This window comes from Myotis brandtii, unplaced genomic scaffold, assembly GCF_000412655.1.
Source record: "Myotis brandtii unplaced genomic scaffold, ASM41265v1 scaffold244, whole genome shotgun sequence".
NCBI classification, from domain to species: Eukaryota; Metazoa; Chordata; class Mammalia; order Chiroptera; family Vespertilionidae; genus Myotis; species Myotis brandtii.
In genome coordinates, this window is record NW_005359225.1 from 2,293,249 (window position 1) to 2,311,387 (window position 18,139).

At 51.5% G+C, this 18,139-nt stretch overlaps 2 protein-coding genes across 6 annotated transcripts in view; one reads left to right on the forward strand and one right to left on the reverse strand.

Annotated features, from left to right (window-relative positions):
* Positions 1 to 9,956, forward strand: part of GDPD5 (glycerophosphodiester phosphodiesterase domain containing 5) — an 88,242-nt gene extending 78,286 nt beyond the window's left edge. For 4 of the 5 annotated variants that reach the window (XM_014540408.1, XM_014540411.1, XM_014540409.1 and 1 more), the window contains 6 exons: positions 1,113 to 1,270; positions 1,603 to 1,750; positions 2,888 to 2,970; positions 3,528 to 3,542; positions 5,852 to 5,964; positions 8,288 to 9,956. In XM_014540408.1, the coding sequence (XP_014395894.1) occupies positions 1,113 to 1,270; positions 1,603 to 1,750; positions 2,888 to 2,970; positions 3,528 to 3,542; positions 5,852 to 5,964; positions 8,288 to 8,436 (666 nt within the window). In that variant the 3' untranslated portion in view covers positions 8,437 to 9,956. The remainder of the gene's footprint in view (positions 1 to 1,112; positions 1,271 to 1,602; positions 1,751 to 2,887; positions 2,971 to 3,527; positions 3,543 to 5,851; positions 5,965 to 8,287) is intronic. The other variant, XM_005867058.2, reaches the window with a different exon arrangement.
* The window catches only part of RPS3 (ribosomal protein S3), a 38,802-nt gene continuing 27,405 nt past the window's right edge, over positions 6,743 to 18,139 (reverse strand). The window contains exon 7 of the mRNA XM_014540413.1: positions 6,743 to 6,906. The gene's annotated coding sequence lies outside the window, so the exon portion shown is untranslated. The remainder of the gene's footprint in view (positions 6,907 to 18,139) is intronic.

An 18,139-nucleotide genomic window follows, 5' to 3' on the forward strand; every position in this document is an offset into this window, starting at 1 on the left:
CCCCGCCCAGGGTCACAGCCATCAACCCACCTGACACACATGCTGGCAGCTCAGGGGTCTTGGTGCTCAGGAGCCAGGAAGGCATGTGGGGGCCCCTCAGGTGCTGGTGAGGCAGCCATGTGTGTCCTTGTCTCTGCAGACGGATCCCTTCTGGACGGCCAGCTCCTTGTCCCCCTCCGACCACAGGGAGGCCCAGAACCAGTCCATCTGCAGCCTCGCTGAGCTCCTGGCATTGGCCAAGGGCAATGCCACGCTGCTGCTCAACCTGCACGACCCTCCGCGGGACCATCCCTACCGAGCCAGCTTCCTCAACATCACCCTGGAGGCCTTGCTGCGCTCCGGCTTCCCCCAGCACCAGGTGAGGCCTGGCGCCCAGCCAGCCTCCGGGACTCAGCATTAACTCACAGGTCCCCTCTGCAGACCTCAGCTTACACACTTGTAAGATGGGGTACCATGCCCCTCGCCTCCCTGACAGGGTCATTGTGGGACAAGAGGGTAACAAGGAAGTCCCTTTTACTGCCAGGAAGCAGTGCCCACATCCTCGTGGGGTAATATCTGGAGATCTGAGGAATCTCACACCAACATATGACGCACACTAGATGCTGGTGGCCGCGTGCAGAGTAACTGACATTTCGTTATCAGTCATTGTGACCGGGGGCTAGAGCAGTGACGGCGAACCTATGACACGCGTGTCAGAGGTGACACGCGAACTCATTTTTTTGGTTGATTTTTCTTTGTTAAATGGCATTTAAATATATAAAATAAATATCAAAAACATAAGTCTTTGTTTTACTACGGTTGCAAATATCAAAAAATTTCTATATGTGACACGGCACCAGAGTTCAGTTAGGGTTTTTCAAAATGCTGACACGCCGAGCTCAAAAGGTTCGTCATCACTGGGCTAGAGGGCAAGCTCCCTGGGTTATTGCCAAAGCAATTCCCAGCCTTGGCTGGGACCAAGTCATCCCCTGATTACGGTAATTACATGTAAGCTTTTCCACGTGTCGGGCCTGCCTGTCCTGTCTCTTTTCACCCTTCTAGGTGCTTTCGGAGGGGTAGGCTCAAGCCATTTACAGATGAGAGCTCTGAGGCCGCCCCCTCTCTGCCTGCAGGTCATGTGGCTGCCTAACAGGCAAAGGCCCTTTGTACGGAAGGTGGCTCCTGGCTTCCAGCAGACGTCAGGCTCCAAGGAGGAAGCTACCAGCCTCCATAGAGGCCACATCCAGTGGCTGAACCTGCGCTACACTCAGGTGTCCCGCCCGGAGCTCAGGTGCCCACCCCACCCGCCCCAGCTCAGCCAGAGGGCAAGACTGAGTTCCTCCATACTGTCTGCCTGTCTCTTCCTCTCCCTCTCAAATGCACGCGCGCGCACACACACACACACACACACACACATACACACACATCTGGGCAGATGGTTAAGCACAGGGACTTCTGGCTCAAGGAGGAGACGTCAAGAGCATCAGGCAGACCTGGGTTTGGCTCTGAGCTGGGCCCTCTGGGAGGAAGAGTCCTCTCTCGGGACAGGTGAGGATGGCATCACGCCTCACAGGCTCCCAGACCCAGACCCACAGGCGGACCAGTCTGTGCCTTACCCCACAGGGACTATGCATCCTGGAACCTGAGTGTGAACCTCTACACGGTCAACACGCCGTGGCTCTTCTCCCTGCTGTGGTGCATGGGGGTCCCCTCCGTCACCTCCGACAACTCCCACACTCTGTCCCAGGTGCCTTTCCCGCTCTGGATCATGGTGAGTTGGGGGACTGCTGGGGGCAGAGGGCACCTGGGGGGAGTTGAGAGCTTCCAATGACACCCAGGAGGGTGCAGACTCCACCTGGGGTCTCTGGTGCTCAGGTTGGGGGGAGCCCCTGGGGGGTACAGGCTTGAGGCACGAGGAGGATGTTCGTGGCCGCTGCGTGGGCACTAAGGTGCTGAGAAGGGGGAGGGACCGGGCCGGACCCACGGGCAGAAGCATCACTGACGGGCCCTAGAGAACTGGTGAACAACGACTTGGGTTTTTGGTTGCGGTGTTGTTATGTTTTATTTTAAGGAAGGGAAGGCATTGTGAAAAGAGGGCAACAGGATAAGAATAGGGCACAGTAAAATCTACTCAGAGATCACAGCGGATCAAACCAGTTTTCAGTTGGTTGACCGAGCACCTGCAGACAGGCCTGAATTCCAGGCCCAGCTCTGCCACTGGGGGCAGGAGCCCTTGACCTCCCCCCCCCCCACACACACACACCCGTGCTCCCACTACCTCTCTGAGGAGGTGAACGGCAGGTGGAGGGTCTTGTCACGGCTGAGACCGAGCCAAGGTCAGGGATCAGATCAAGGTCACGGGTGGTTAAGTCCATCCACCTGCCCTCTGTCCTTCAAGATCTCCGAGGCTCAGCCCGGAGGAGATGAAGTAACACTGTGGCAGCAGTGGGGGTGAGCACACTCGCATTTTGGGGTCACAGGAGTTGACCAACGCCCCTCCTCTTCAGTCCACTGAGGTCAGGAGGTTTGCCCTCCTGGTCCCTCCCCACTGTCCCTGGGGGAAGCCCCGCAGTCCACACCCTACAGTGACACGTGCACTTACACCCACACGGATGCCACCCATGGCACACCTGCCAGTCAGGGTGACCCTCACACTCATCTGCCTTCATTATTGGCCTCTTGCTTTGAGCCTCCTTAAGCACGCAAACCCTCCAGGCTGAACACTAACCGTCTTTACTCCGAACACCACACGGCATTTTATCCTGTGCACACACACACCCCCTCCCCTCCCCGACCCACAATGCCCAGAGCTCAGGCCTCCGGGTCCTCCCTGCCCGTGGACCCTCCGTCTGGAGCCTGACGTGGACTGGCTGTGACTGGAGGCTGGCCACGGGCCGTCTGTCCACAGCCCCCGGACGAGTACTGCCTCATGTGGGTCACCGCGGACCTGATCTCCTTCACCCTCATCGTGGGCATCTTCGTGCTCCAGAAGTGAGTAGGCTCTGACCACCTCCTCGGCCGTCCCTGCCCCAAGGCAGACCCGGCTCCCACCCAGCCAGCTGCCCCTCCTCCCGAGCTCTGGGCCGGGAGAAGGCCTGACCACATGGCCCACGCGGGGAGAAGGCTCCCAGTGGCCCCCAGCCCACCCCCCTCCGCCAGAGCTGGTAGCTTCTGGAATGAGCACCCAGCTGGGAGCCCAGAGCCAACCTCTGCCCGGATTTGCTGCGTGGACTCGAGTTTCCGCTCCTCTCGGGCCCGTCTCCTCACCTGTTGAACATGGCCGTGGTTCCCCCAGCACTCAGCACCCCTCTGTGCCATGCTGGAACCTCCCACCCTCAGACAACAGCTGGGCAGTGGGTGCAGTGGGGATGTGGGGGTGGCCCCGGGGAGGGTGGAGGGCCCGGCTGGGGTCCCAGCCCAGCCATGAACCAACGGGAAGGGCTTATTCCTGACTGACGTTCTCTCTCTGTCCCATTCCGCTCTGACCCGGCGCATGTCCCTCCTCTCTCCCCACCCTCCCCTCTCTGCTGCACTCTGGCCTCTCACAGCTATCACTTGATCAGGTAATTCTGGTGTGGTCTTCCTCCTCCTGGCCCTTTCTCCCTCCTCGCCGCCCCTCTCTCCAGTTCCTTTGGAACCTGCCCGAGCCCTGTGCCTGGGTCGGCTCCCTCCCCCGAAGCCTCCTTCCCTCCCCGGAATCCTCCTCTCCCTGCCATCCTCCCTGCTCTTCCCACCTGGCCGTGTGTGCCCCTCTGCTCTCTCCCTCCTGCTGCTTCTGCACACCGGGAGCCGGTGTTTCTTATCGGTTGCTGACCTGGCCTCGCAGCACCAGCGCATCTTCCTCTGCAGAGAGGGCTCTGCCTGCTGCCCCCTCGGTGTCCCTGCAGGGCCTGCCCGCTGCCCAGCGCACGCCCCCCCAAGTTCTGTCTCTCCCTTCCCAGCTGTCGCCTTTCCGCTCCCTGGGTTTGCCTCTCCCATTACTCATTCCCTCTTTACCTTCCTCTGTGTCTCTCATCTCTTTTTCACTTTCTGTCTGACCCTCCCTCCCCCATACACATGCTCCCACTTTCCCCTGGAGAGGCCCACAGTGGGCGAGCTTCCTGTCTCAGGTGTGCATGGCCGCAGAAACCCTGGCCGGACGCTCTCCTTCGGGGTTAATGTTAATTTCCAAGATGAGACTTCGGTCTCGGAGACCCAAGTCCTTGGTCAAGCACCTTGAGCCCTCCTGGGTCAGAGGGCTTCACTGAGCAGCTTCTAGGACAGTGATGGCGAACCTATGACACGCGAACTCATTTTTTGTTGTTGATTTTTCTTTGTTAAATGGCATTTAAATATGTAAAATAAATATCAAAAATATGTCTTTGTTTTACTATGGTTGCAAATATCAAAAAATTTCTATATGTGACACGGCACCAGAGTTAAGGGTTTTTCAAAATGCTGACACGCCGAGCTCAAAAGGTTCGCCATCACTGATCTAGGAGAAACTGCTCCCTGGCTGGGGGGCTGAGCCAGCCCAGGTACATCACCCAGGCCTTCCTCCACCCTCGCTGGCAGCAGACCTACAGAGGTGCTGGCTGGCGCTGCTGGGCCTGCAGTGGGGTCGGCGTGCCTGGGAGGCTGGCCCTGCGCAACATACAGCCAGGGTGGTGTCACTCTCTTCCTGGGGGTCAAGAGAGGCCTGACGGAGAAGGGGGCCCTGGTGCAGAAGATCATTTCCTCGTTCTTCCATTCACCCAAGTACTTAGGGCCCCGGCCACACACACACACACACACACACACACACAGCAGGCATTGAGGTTGGTGCCAGGGACACAGCGATAAATAAGACCCACTTGCTGTCCTCAGGACACAGAGGACACGAAGGGTGCTCGCCCAGCCAGAGCGCAGGCTGCCTTCCCCTCTGCTTCCTGCTTTGCCCTCGTCTGTCCGCTCTGTCCACCCACCCATCTGCCTGTCCATCTGTCTGTCCATTTCAGCTGTGCTGACCCCATCTGGAAACAACTGATTTCTTGTGGCGTCTGGGCTCCCTCCATCCACCCCAGCAGGGCTCCGTGCCCTGGGGGTTGGGTTGTTTCCAAGCTGACCCCCGCTTCTCTTGGTGGGAGTGGAAGTGGGGGCCCAGTGAATCCTTCTGTCCAGGTTGCAAAGTCTCAAGGTCAGAGGCCAGGGGCTTGGGGCTAGTTGAGGACGACAACAGGAAAAGCAGTGCCTGGCTGCGCGTGGCCCCTCATGCCTGTGCAGCCCGGCCGCGGCCATCAGAGGGACTGGCACTCCAGCTGGGGCTCCCCATTGGGGAGTATATGCCCCCCTCTTGCAGGGCTGTTGGAAGAGAGAGCAGCACAGACCCAAGCCAAGTCGCTCGAAGTCCTTGGCTACGAGCCTGTGAAGACCAGTTCTGAGCAAAGCCCCCTGCATCTCCCCTCCTCTCTGCTTTCCTCCCTGGGGGTTCCCTCTGGCTTCCCTCAGCCTAGTCATAACAGTGGAGCTGTAGGAGACATCAGCTGGGACTCCCCAAGAGTAGGTCATCAGAGTCATGTCTGGTAAGCCCTCCCCCACCCCACATGTATCACGTCCAAAGAAACCAGGTGAATAACTGGAGGCACCTGAGACAGAGCTAACCAACTAACCCACCCAAAATGTCCTGGGCCCAGGGAGCTGAGCTGGGTCTGGAGTAAGAGGAAGGCAGGAGAGGTCTGGCTGAGAGTCAGGAGACTGATTCCAGCTCCAGCTCTGCCCTCGCTGGGCCCCACCTGGATAGTCAGACAGGAGTCCTGCTGGTCTCTCAGGCCCGATCCAGAGAGGCTCTGGGAGAGGGCAGGACCCTGCGTCAGGGATGGGTGGGGAGGGCTGATCCGCGGGGTCGTCTCTGCAGGTGGCGCCTGGGTGGCATCCGGAGCTACAACCCCGAGCAGATCATGCTGAATGCGGCCGTGCACCGGACCAGCCGGGACGTCAGCATCATGAAGGAGAAGCTCATCTTCTCAGGTAGGCAGCCCTGAGACAGGCCCTGGGCCCAGTTCTCTACCCTACACATGCACACAGCACAGACAGACAGGCACACGGCATGGACATATAGATGCCCACACACGTACAGAGGCACACACATATAGACACACACGCCCTCCACATACAGCCATGTCAGCGTCATGGGTGGTGGGCAAGGGTGATGTGCAGGAGTGGGGTGGAGGGGAAGAGTCTGCTTTGAAGACCTATCCCCCTTTGCCCGGTTCATACAGGGACCCCAAATATTGACTTCATCCCTGCTGTTGCTGGCCGGCACTCCCAGTCTGATGGAGGAGGAGGCAGCTATATAAGAACACGGGAAACTGGGTGCCACTAGAGCTCTGACAGATGAGGGCGCTGAGCCCAAGTGGGGTACAGAGCAGAGTAGTCAGAGCTCCCTGGGGCGGTAGGGGCGGTTTTGGAACCCACTTTGCAAGGAAGTGACCTAGCTGAAGCGGAAGGATGGCTAGGAGGGGCCTGGGAGAGGGGTCTGCACTGAGGGCGGAGCGAGCAGGGGCAGCAAGGCCAGTCCAGGCAGGAGCGGCGTGTTCAGAGGAAGTGAGGGAGCACTGCTTCAGGGCACTGGCAACCCAACACCGTTCCATACGGCGGGCGTGGCGGGGCCGCGGCTGGCTCACCCCAAGGTGGTGCCTGGTGGCCTGGTCAGGAGCTTGGGCCTCATTCTGGAAGCAAAGGAGGGTTGTGGGAAGGTTTGTATTTGGCCATTGTTGCAGTAGAGCTGTAACAAAGTACCACGAAGTGGGAGGCTCAAACAACAGAAGTTTATTGTCTCACAATTCTGGGGGCTAGGAGTCCACAATCCAGGTGTCGGCAGGACTGCGAGGGAAGGGTCTGGTCCAGCCCTCTCCCCTCGGCCTGTAGATGGTCATCTTCCTGTCTGCATGGCGTCCTCCCAGCATGCATCTTGGTAATTCAGGAGAGAGATGTGAATGTGGGAACAGAGAGAAAAGCAGAGATTTATAGAGCACTTAGGAGCCAGGTGGATCTGGAGTCAAATCCCAGCTCTATCCCCAACTAGCCGTGTGGACTGGAGCACACTGTCTAACCTCCCTCAGCATCAGACTCCTTGTCTGTAAGTGGGCTGGTAACCCCAAAGGATACGTGTGAGGGTTGCGGCCACGCCGGCCCAGAGGGTCCTTGGTAAACATGCATGGACGAGCGAGAGCCCAGTGGGGGTGACTGTGGTTTTGGTGGGGCTGGCTCCAAGGATCGTGTGACCATCTCACTATTCACTCCTTTACGATTCATTTCTCGAACAGATGAATGTCAGACACTGTTTCAGGTGCTTAGGATGCACACGTTCTTGCTTACCTTTGCTCAAAAAAAACCCTCCTGGGAGCCTTCCCTGAGCACCGAGACGGGTTGGAGTGCCCCCCCCCCGAGTCCCACAGCCCTCTGGCCACACTGGAGAGCCCCCTCCTGGAGGAAGGGGCCAGTCCAGGGCACCTGGGATCCCCAGGCCCCCGCACTGTGCCCGGCCTCAAGTCAGGGGGCTGAGGAGCATGAATGGAAGGCAGGAGGCCAGCCCCTATCCGGAGGCCTGGCAGGTTCTGCCCAGACCCCCTCCCCCTCCCCTCCTATAGTGCCAAAGACCATTCACTGAGCACCTCTGAGGCAGGCTCTGAGGGGAGTCGACCACAGTCCTCACTCCAGGCTGAGAGGTTGTCTCCAGAGACCCTCAACTCCACCAAGGAACCCTGAGTCCCCTCAGGGAGGTCTCAGCTCCGCTCAGCAGACCTTCCCCTGGGCCTCTGCTGTGTCCAGCTCTGTGCCAGGCACTGGGGACACAGAGGCCCAGACATCACCCCTATCCTTGTAGTGCTCCAGCTGGTGGGGGCCATAGGCAGGGGCAGTACAGGATGTGATGGGGGGGCATGAGAAGGTCCCATCCCTGCCAGAAGAGGGGGGTCAGGGAGGCTGTGAGGAGGCTGCAGTAACACAGATGAGAGGAATGGGCCAGATTTTTAAAGAAGGTGTTGATGGGGCAGTCACTCCCAGGAGAGGGGCCAGTTTGTGCAAAGGCCCTGGGGAGAGTAAACACATGGGTGTCGAGCGGATGGTTTGGATGCGGGTGGTTTTCTGTAGAAGGAAGAGTTCCGGGGGAGAGGAGACACCCAGGGGGCCTTGAATACCAATCTCAACACCCAACCTGAAGCCAGTGGTCTCATCAGCATCCAAGAGCCTGAGCAGGAGTCGCTGCAGGCCACCCTCCCACAACATCTTCCCGCCATTCTCACTGACCTCTCTTGCCCCCACTCATATTCTGCCTCCTCTGGCCCAACAGAGATCAGCGATGGCATGGAGGTCTCCGATGAGCTCTCTGTATGTTCAGACAACAGCTATGACACATATGCCAACAGCGCCAGCACCCCAGTGGACCCCCGAGGGGCTGGCGGCCACACCAAGACCCTCGCAGACCGGAGTGGGCGTTAGCTGAAGCCCTGTCTTCCCAGGCTGAGCCTAATGGAGAGACCCGGGAACCCAGAAGAGCAGGCAGAAGCTTGTCTGGCCTGGGAGTGCTCTGGGAGCTGGCGCCATGGCCTCCTCGTTGGCTCCAGCCCCTTGTCCGCCATGACCTCTCTTAGGGGGTAGGGGCTCCTCTCCCCGCTCAGGCCCAGCTGGGCCAGGACTCCAGCCTCCCAGATGCCCCTGCAGGCCTGGGGATCCTTCCTCTGGGAAGTGTGGGGCCTGGTCCTCCCCTGAAACCCTCCCTGGAATCCTGGACGCTTTGATGGGCCACTGGGCCGTGCCCTATCCCCTGTGCAATGGAGGATGTGGATGCTCGTGTGGGACCACCCTCCTGTCTGGGCTGTGAAGCAGCCGACTTCTCTGTTTCTCCTGCTCAAGGACCTGGGGCCGGGCCTCTGCCCCCAGCAGCTCTGCTCTTCACCTCAGTCTCACAGCACAAGGAGGCTCGCCTCAGGAGGAAAGCCTGCAGTCATGGTGGGGATTCTCCTCCGACCAGCCCCACCGCCACTGGCCCTGCCCCAGGAGGGGGCCCAAACCACGTCCTTGGGAGCAGCTGGAAGTGGCCAGAAGAGCAGGCTCCGGGCTGCTCGGTCCCTGCCCAAGTGTCCAACAGCCTCCAGGGCAGAGTGACCTGCAGGCTCAGGAGAGCGAGGCTGGCACAGTGACCACAGGGCAGGGCCCCCTGGGAAGAGCGTTCTCTGGGTGTGGTCAGGGGGCGGGCGTGTGGCCAAGGAGGCCTATAGAGGAAGGAGCTGGAGGGACTTGGCCAAGTGGTTAAAGCTGCCATGTTGACACATCATTTCTGAACTGTCACTGGAAGGATGGGGACCGAGCTTGCCGAGTTTGGGATTCCGTCTTGGCCCCATGACATGAGGAGGAGCCATTCTCAGAAACGAGTGGGAGAGGGGCAGGCTGGCAGGTTCCTTAACAGCCCAGGGCTGGGGGCCGATCTTGGAGAGATAAAGTGACTGTCCAAGGCCACACAGAACAAGTGGCACGAGAATCCCACCCATGCCTTCTGTAACCAGCCAGGAACAGCACGGAAGATGGGGAGGGCTCCTGGGTCTGATGTCAGGGTGGGCAAAGGGCCTAGGAGGTCCCCTCACAGCCCCATGGAGGTGTTCTGAGCTCCCTGACCTGTGGAGAGACAGACCTTCAGCCAGCAGATGCCTCTCTACCATGGCAGAAGGTTGGTTTGGACTTCTCAAGGATTTGGACCTGACCAAAGCCAGCCCACCCCATTCCTGGCACATGGGGTGCCTGGGTTGAAAGCCCAGTACAGTCCACAGATGTCCCTTTCTGTCATTCAGTCCTTGGACCTCTGCCCTCCGTGAAGGAGTCAGCAGTGGCCTCGAGGCAGGTCTGTAACTCCCATCTTTGTCCTAAGAGTTTGTGTGATCTTGGGTGTGTCCTAAGGGGAAAAGGGAGAAGCTGAACTCTAGCACCAGCCTGCATTAAATAAACATGGTGCTTTCTGGAACCAAGGGATGTGTCTCTTCTCCAAACAGGGGTCTTCTGGGTAGAATTCTTGGGGTCGGAGTAATTCTGCCACCTTCCTGGAGGAAAGGAAGAGAAACCCCTCCCAAACGTTGGAACCCAGGCTGGGCCCCCCACATTAACTTCTAAGACAGCCTCTCAGGACCTGTGAAGGGTTCACCCCTTCTTTCCCCCACTGAGCATCTGCCAAGTGCTTCCCTTCCTGGAGCAGAGGTCAGCTCCTGCCCCTCCTTGGGCACAAGGGAGTACAAGTGAAACCTGGAACATCTGGGTCAGGAGTGGGGTTCACTGTCATACCCAAAATGCCCAATAGCCTGCTCTCCAGCCTCTGGCAGGCCCAACAGGAAAGTGGCCTTGACCTTTCATGCCTGCTCCTCCCTGTCCAGGCAGTGCCCCTGGCCAGGATGTCCCAGGCTCCTGGCCAGACTTGGGCAACTTGAGACATCCCGGAGTTCCCAGGAGGGGGTAGAGCAGGCTAGGAGTTCTCTGTGGAAGAGCCAGAGTCCCACTCTCACCAGAGCCCTGCACCATACCCCCCCCCCCCCCCCCACCCCCCGCCCAATGCAGACAGTCCAACCTCCTCCTCTCACCCCAAACAATGGAGGAAGGACGGAAGCCAGCCTCTACTTGGGCAGATGGCTGGCCTGCCTTCACCCTCAGTTGAGCCCACAGCCCGTGGTCAACCCTGCCTCCTATGCCTTGACCTGAGGAGTTTCTGAAAACCCCAACTTCCTGATGTCCTCCCTTGTCTGCAGAAGACAACCTGACTGCCTGCCCTTCGAAGAGGCCTTCCCTGCCACCCCCTGTAGATCCACTCCATCCTTCCTCCCTTGGACCTCAGTGGGTGAGACCTCCTCAAGGTTGAGCCTTCCCTCTACTTCCTCCAGGGTCCTCCTTCCTAAGGATAGATATAAAGGTGCCTCAATCTAGAGGTCCAAGATGGCAGTGGCACAGGAAGACGCTGAACTCAACCAAGTATACACATGTATAGAGAGCAATCACTCCAAACAACTGAGGACTGAATGAACTAAATATGAGAAAGAGACCTAACAGAAGGCTGGGAAGCCACAGGAGTTCTCCAGGAACCTCGGGAATCTCTGGGGCTAGAGGGCCAAGTGAGACTATCTACATCCCCCTCGACCCCCACAGCACAGGTAATCTAGGCAGGTAATCGGGCCTACCTGCAAGGCTGCTGCAGTGCGTTCACAACACATCACCTGAGCCCATTGTGGTTCCAAACAAAGGCAGCAAGCACAACCCCCAGGACATTACGACACACTTGCCTCCCACTTGCAGCTGCTCAGGGCTGGGAGGCCAGTGCCCCATGTATCTCAGGCACTTGCTTGGCTCCTACCAGCCTGTCGACTTATGAACCAGGAGGTTCCAGTTCCATTCCCGGTCACACCACATGCCTGGGTTGCGGGCTCAATCCCCAGTGTGGGGCATGCAGGAGGCAGCCAGTCAATGATTCTCTCACCATTGATGTTTCTATTTCTCCCTCTCTCTCCCTCTCTAAGCGCGCGCACACGCGCACACACACACACACATACACACACACACAGCTCTCTCCCTCTCTAAGCACGCGCACACACACACACACACACACACACACAAAACACACAACAACCATGGAGGGGATTGTAAAAAAATGTAGTCCTTAAAAATATACTTAAATTTAAATGCCTTAAAATAGGTTGCTATTGATATAGAACAGTGATGGCGACCCTATGACACGCGTGTCAGAGGTGACACGTGAACTCATTTTTTTGGTTGATTTTTCTTTGTTAAATGGCATTTAAATATATAAAATAAATATCAAAAATATGTCTTTGTTTTACTATGGTTGCAAATATCAAAAAATTTCTATATGTGACACAGCACCAGAGTTAAGTTAGGGTTTTTCAAAATGCTGACACGCCGAGCTCAAAAGGTTCGCCATCACTGATATAGAATGATATACATAAACCTCATGGTAGTAACAAACCAAAATCCTATATTAAAAAGTAATAACAGTAAGGAATCCAAACAAAATACTAAAAAAAATAAAAAGAAAAAAACCCCAGCAAACTACAGGAAGGCATCAAACAAAAAGAAAGAATAAAGGACTATAAAAACAACAAAAAATAAAACAACCATTAACAAAGTGGCAATAAGTACATACATATCAACTACTTTAGATGTAAATGAACTAAATGCTCCAATAAAAAGACATAAGATGCTGAACCGATTAAAAAACCATGCCCCATCTATATGTTGCTTACAAGAAACTCACTTCAAATCAAAAGACACATTCAGACTGAAAGTAAAATCAGTAAGGAAACAATGGCCTTAAATGACAATTAGGCCAGATGGACTTAGTATTTTTTTTAACATTTCATCCAGAAGCAGCAGAGTACACATTTTTTTCAAGTGCACATAAGAAAATGTGAGAACATTTTTCAGGATAGACCACATGTCAGGCCACAAAACAAGTCTCAATAAATTTAAGGTTAAAATCATAGAAAGTACCTTCTCTGACCCCAATGGTATGAAACTGAAAATCAATTACAAGAAGAAAATTGAAAAACACACAAATTTGTGGAGGCTAAATAACATATTAAACAATGAATGGGTTAACAATGAAATCAAGGGTTAAAAAGATACTTTGGGCTAAAAGAAAATACAATGACCCAAAATATATGGGTCACAGCTAAAACAGTCATAAGAGGGAAGTTCATAGCAATAAAGGCCTACCTCAAGAATTAAGAAAAATCTCAAATACACAATATAACCTTACACCTAAAGGAATTAGGGGGGGAAACAAGCAAAGCCCAGAGTAGAAGGAAGGAAATAATAAAGATCAGAATGGAACCCTAGCCAGTTTGGCTCAGTGGATAGAGCGTCGGCCTGTGGACTGAAGGGTCCCAGGTTCGATTCCGGTCAAGGGCAAATGCCCTTGCAGCAGGCTCGATCCCCAGTAGGGGGTATACAAGAGGCAGTTGATCAATGATTCTCTCTCATCATTGGTGTTTCTATCTCTCCTCCATTCCTCTCTGAAATAAATAAAAAAATATTTTTAAAAAAGAGATCAGAATGGAAATAAACAAAATAGAGACTAAAATTACAATAAAAAAAAGATCAATGATACTAAGAGCTGGCTCTTTGAAAAGATAACCAAAATTGATTAAAGAAGAGATCAGAATGGAAATAAACAAAATATAGACTAAAATTACAATTAAAAAAAGATCAATGAAACTAAGAGCTGGCTCTTTGAAAAGATAACCAAAATTGATAAACCTTTAGCCAGACTCATAAAGAAAAAAAGAGGGCCCAAATAAATAAATTCAGAAATGAGAGAGAAGTGACAACTGAACCATAGAAATACTAAGAATTGAAAGAAAATACTACAATCATATGCCAACAAATTAGACAACCTAGAAGAAATGAATAAATTCCTAGGAACATACACTCTTCCAAAACAGAACGATGAAGAAACATAAAATCCAAACAGACCAACTTCTAATGAAATAGAATCTGTCATTTAAAGAAAAACTCCCGACAAACAAAAGTCCTGGACCAGATGGTTTCACCGGTAAATTTTACCAAACATTCAAAGAATTAATCTCTATCCTTTTCAAATAACTCTAAAAAAAATTGAAGAGGAGGGAAGGCTCCAAAATTCACTTTATGAGGCCAGCATTACTGATACCAGTACCAGAAAAAGACAATACAAAGAAAGAAAAATTTTGGCCAATATCCCTGATGAACATAGATGCAAAAATCCTCAACAAAATATTAGCAAACCAAATTCAGCAGTACATTAAAAAGATCATACATCCTGGTCAAGTGGAATTTATTCCCAGGATACAAGGCTGGTTCGTTATCTGCAAATCAATTAATGTGATACACCACATAAACAAACTGAAGGAGAAAAATCACATGATAATATCAATAGGTGCAAAAAAAAGCATTTGACAAAGTCCAACATCCATTTTTAATATAAATTCCCAGCAAAGTAGGGATAGTGGGAACATACCTCAACATAATAAGGGTCATATATGACAAACCCACAACTAACATCATACTCAATAGCATAAAACTGAAAGCTTTTTCTTTAAAATCAGGAACAAAACAAGGTTGTCCACTTCCACCAGTTTTATTCAACATAATATAAAAAGTCCTAGCCTCAGTAATCAGACAAGAAAAAGAAATAAAAAGCATCCAAATAGCTGCAAATGGCATAATACTATATAAAGAAAACCCTAAAGATTCTACCCAAAAAACCTATTAGAACTAATAAATGAATTCAGTAAAGTAACAGGATACAAAATTAACATTCAGAAATGGGTTGCATTTTTATACACCAATAATGAACTATTCAAAAGAAAAAAATGCCTTTTACAATTGAATAAAAAAATACCTAGGAATGCTGCAAATGGCATAATACTATATAAAGAAAATCCTAAAGATTCTACCAAAAAAACCTATTAGAACTAATAAATGAATTCAGTAAAGTAACAGGATACAAAATTAACATTCAGAAATGGGTTGCATTTTTATACACCAATAATGAACTATTCAAAAGAAAAAAATGCCTTTTACAATTGAATAAAAAAATACCTAGGAATAAATTTAATAAAAAAGATAAAGGAATTATTTCTGAAAACTGTAAGACGCTGAAGAAAGAAACTGAAGAATACACAAATAAATGAAAGGATACACCTTGCTCATGGATAGGAAGATTGGTATTAAAATGTCCATACTATGCAGAGCAATCTACAGATTCAATGCAACCCCTATCAAAATACTAATGGCATTTTACACAGAACTAAACAAATAACCCTAAAATGTGTAAGGAACCACAAAAAACCCTGGAGAGCCAAATAAATCTTGAGAAAGAACAACGAAGTTGGAGGTATTATGCTACTTGGTATCAAATTATGTATATTACAAGGCTATCCTAATCAAAACAGCATGATACTGGAATATAAACAGACACAAAGGTCAATGAGACAGAATACAGAGTCCAGAAATAAAAGCACACCTACATGATCAGTAATCTATGACAAGGAGGCAAGAATATGCAATAGGATAAAAACAAATGGTGTTGGGAAAACTGGACAGATACATGCAAAAAGAGATTAGATCACTTCCTTAGACCAGATACAAAAATTAACTCAAAATGGATTAAAGTCTAAATGTAAGACCTAAAACCATAAAAGTCCTGGAAGAAAACATAATAGGCAGTAAACTCTTTGACATTACTCTTAGCAATGTCTTTTTGGATATGTCTTCTTGGGTAAGGGCAACAACAGAAAAAAATAATGGGGCTACATCAAACTTAAAAGTTTTTGCACAACAAAGGAAACCATCAACAGAAAAGAAAATGAAAAAAAAAAATAATAAAAACAAAGGAAACCATCAACAAAACAAAAAGACAACCCACTTAATGGTAGATCTTCCCAAATGACACTTTTGATAAGGAGTTAATATCCAAAATATATAAGAAACTCATACAACACAAAAAAAACACACAAAAAAAAATCAAACTGATTTAAAAATGGGCAGAGAACCTGAATAGATATTTCTTCAAAGAGGACATACAGATGGCCAACTGTCATATGAAAAGATGCTCAAGGTCACAAATCATCAGGGAAATGCAAATTTAAAATGAGATATCACCACACCTGTCAGAATAGCTATCATCAATAAATAATAAGTGTTGGCAAGGACGTGGAGAAAAGGGAACCCTTATTCACTGCTGGTGGGATTTTAAATTAGTGCAACCACTATGGAAAACAGTATGGAGGGTCCTCAAAAATTTCAAAAAAGAACTTCTACACAATCCAGCAAATCCATTTCTAGGTATTTATTGGAAGAAAACAAAAAGAATTCTAATTTGAAAAGATATATTCACCCCTATGTTCACTGCAGCATTAGTAGTAATAGCCAAGCTATGGAAGCAAACTAAGTGTCCATCAATCGATGAATAAAGAAAATGTGGCACATATATACAATGGAATATTATTCAGCAATAAACAAGAATAAAGTTTGCCATTTGCGACAACATGGACGGATTATGTTATGTGAAATAAGTCAGACAGAGAAATACAAAAACTGTATCATTTCCCTTATATGTGGAATCTTAAAAAACAAATGAATAAAATAAACAAAACAGAAATAGACCCACAGATATAGAGAACAAGCTGATGGTTGCCAATGAGGAGGGGGTGGAGGATGGGAATAAAGAATAACGTTCTTAAAAAGTGCCTGCATCTCTCACATCCTTTAACAAAGAGTTAACACATACCACCCTATTTTTAGGCGGAAGGGGGATACCTCATTCCCTGCAGCAGGGTCGTCCTTGGAACACTCTCTCCAAGGCCTCAGGACACATACCTGGCCACCGTCACAGTGACCCCTCCTATCAGACTGGGCCGCCTAAGCCTGGCCAGAGCAGGTTCCTGCAACACCCGGCCTCAATGACTCCTCATGGCATAAGGCTTTCTGTAAAAAAAAGCTGGAATCTGGAGTATCCCTCCTGTCAAGATGAAAGACCAGCCAAAGGAGGGGCTGGTCTAGGGCTTTGGGACATATCATGGCAACGCCAGGACAGACCACAGGTGCCCCAGGCCCACTGGTGTTCTAGTCAAGGCAACCTCCTTCCAAATTGCTGTCCTTTTCCGTGAAGCTAAATCTGTTCATCCACCCCATGGACACCAGGCCCTGGGGCCCTTTGTAGAGGCAGCAAATGATCTGGCATCCGTCTATGGAGTCGCTTCCCTCTGGCTCCAGGAGGCCAGCCCAGCCCACAGCTGCCTCCTCCTCTCCACCCCAACCAGGTCTGTCCAAAACCACCATGCCAGTCCTACTGTACCCCTTCCAAGGTAGGTACATTCTTGAGTGAAAACCTCAACTCATACCGTATCACAGAGGACCACAGGATGTTCACACGCATGACACGGTCCACGGACAGAGACCCCTGTCATGCACACATTGTCCACAGAGATGCACCCGTCACACACAGAAATGAACAATCACATAGAGACACAAAGAGATAGGGAAACACAAGGCATATAACCAGATGCATGGTCCCACAATGACATCTGCTATCAGCAGGAATACAGACATGGCACAGTCACACCGGCACAGAAATGAACAATCACACAGAGACACAGACAAAGAGATAGGGAAACACAAGGCATGTAACAGATGCATGGTCCCACAATGACGTCGGCTATCAGCAGGAATACAGACATGGCACAGTCACACCGCAGGAATGAAAGCTAGACCTTCGAGCCACGAAGTCACATTCTTAGTCACACCTGCAGCTACAAGGTTACACTCACCCCAATGCTATGTGGCTGCTGAGCCCCACATTCTCTCCCAGTCTCATACAAGTACCCTGGAACACCGGAAAGCTCACCACCACAGGCTATACACCATCTCCCAGGAGAGGCACCCACCCTCACACCTGTGCATCATTCAGGCGCAGTCAGTGCCAAGCCACTCCAATCCAGGCACACGGATCCCGGAGTTGCACATAGTCAATCGCATGCTCATTCCTCCCTCCTCCCCCTTTTCCTCCCTTCCAGGGCTGTCCAAGAGTGAGTGGAACAAAAGCCCAGCATCCCCTCTTTCCCTCCACCCTCTTTTCCCCTCCCCCTGGCGTCCAGCCCCTTTGTCCTTCCGCAGCTGAGCCTGAGTGGCAGTCTAGGCAGCGCAGCAGAGACACTGGAGCCCAGGCTGCCAGGGGTTCAGGCAGCAGGACAGACAGGAGTGGTCCGTGCAAGAACAGCAGCTTCAGGGCACCTTCAGGGAGAGGGCATGGCCAGGTAAGTGCTTAGGACACAGGGCTGCCCTAACTGTGTGGTGTCTACAAATCTAAGCATGTTTGTATGGGTGGGTGTGGGCGTGAAAAAGAGGCAGGGTGGCATGTCAACTTTTAGGGGCTGGGTACCTCAGTCTGCATCAGGACCTAGAGCTTGAGATGCCTAGACTCTTCGCTGGATGGGAGAATGTTCCAGCTGGGTGCCCTTCAGCTCCCAGAATGGGAATCCCCAGGTGGAAACTGTGTCTGAGGTCCCCGTGTGTCCACAGTGCCCAGAGCAGTAAATGAGCTGTAGAATGAGTAAGTACAGGTGCACTTAAACAGCCGCCCTATTGCCCTACGGTGGTTCTCAACCTTGGC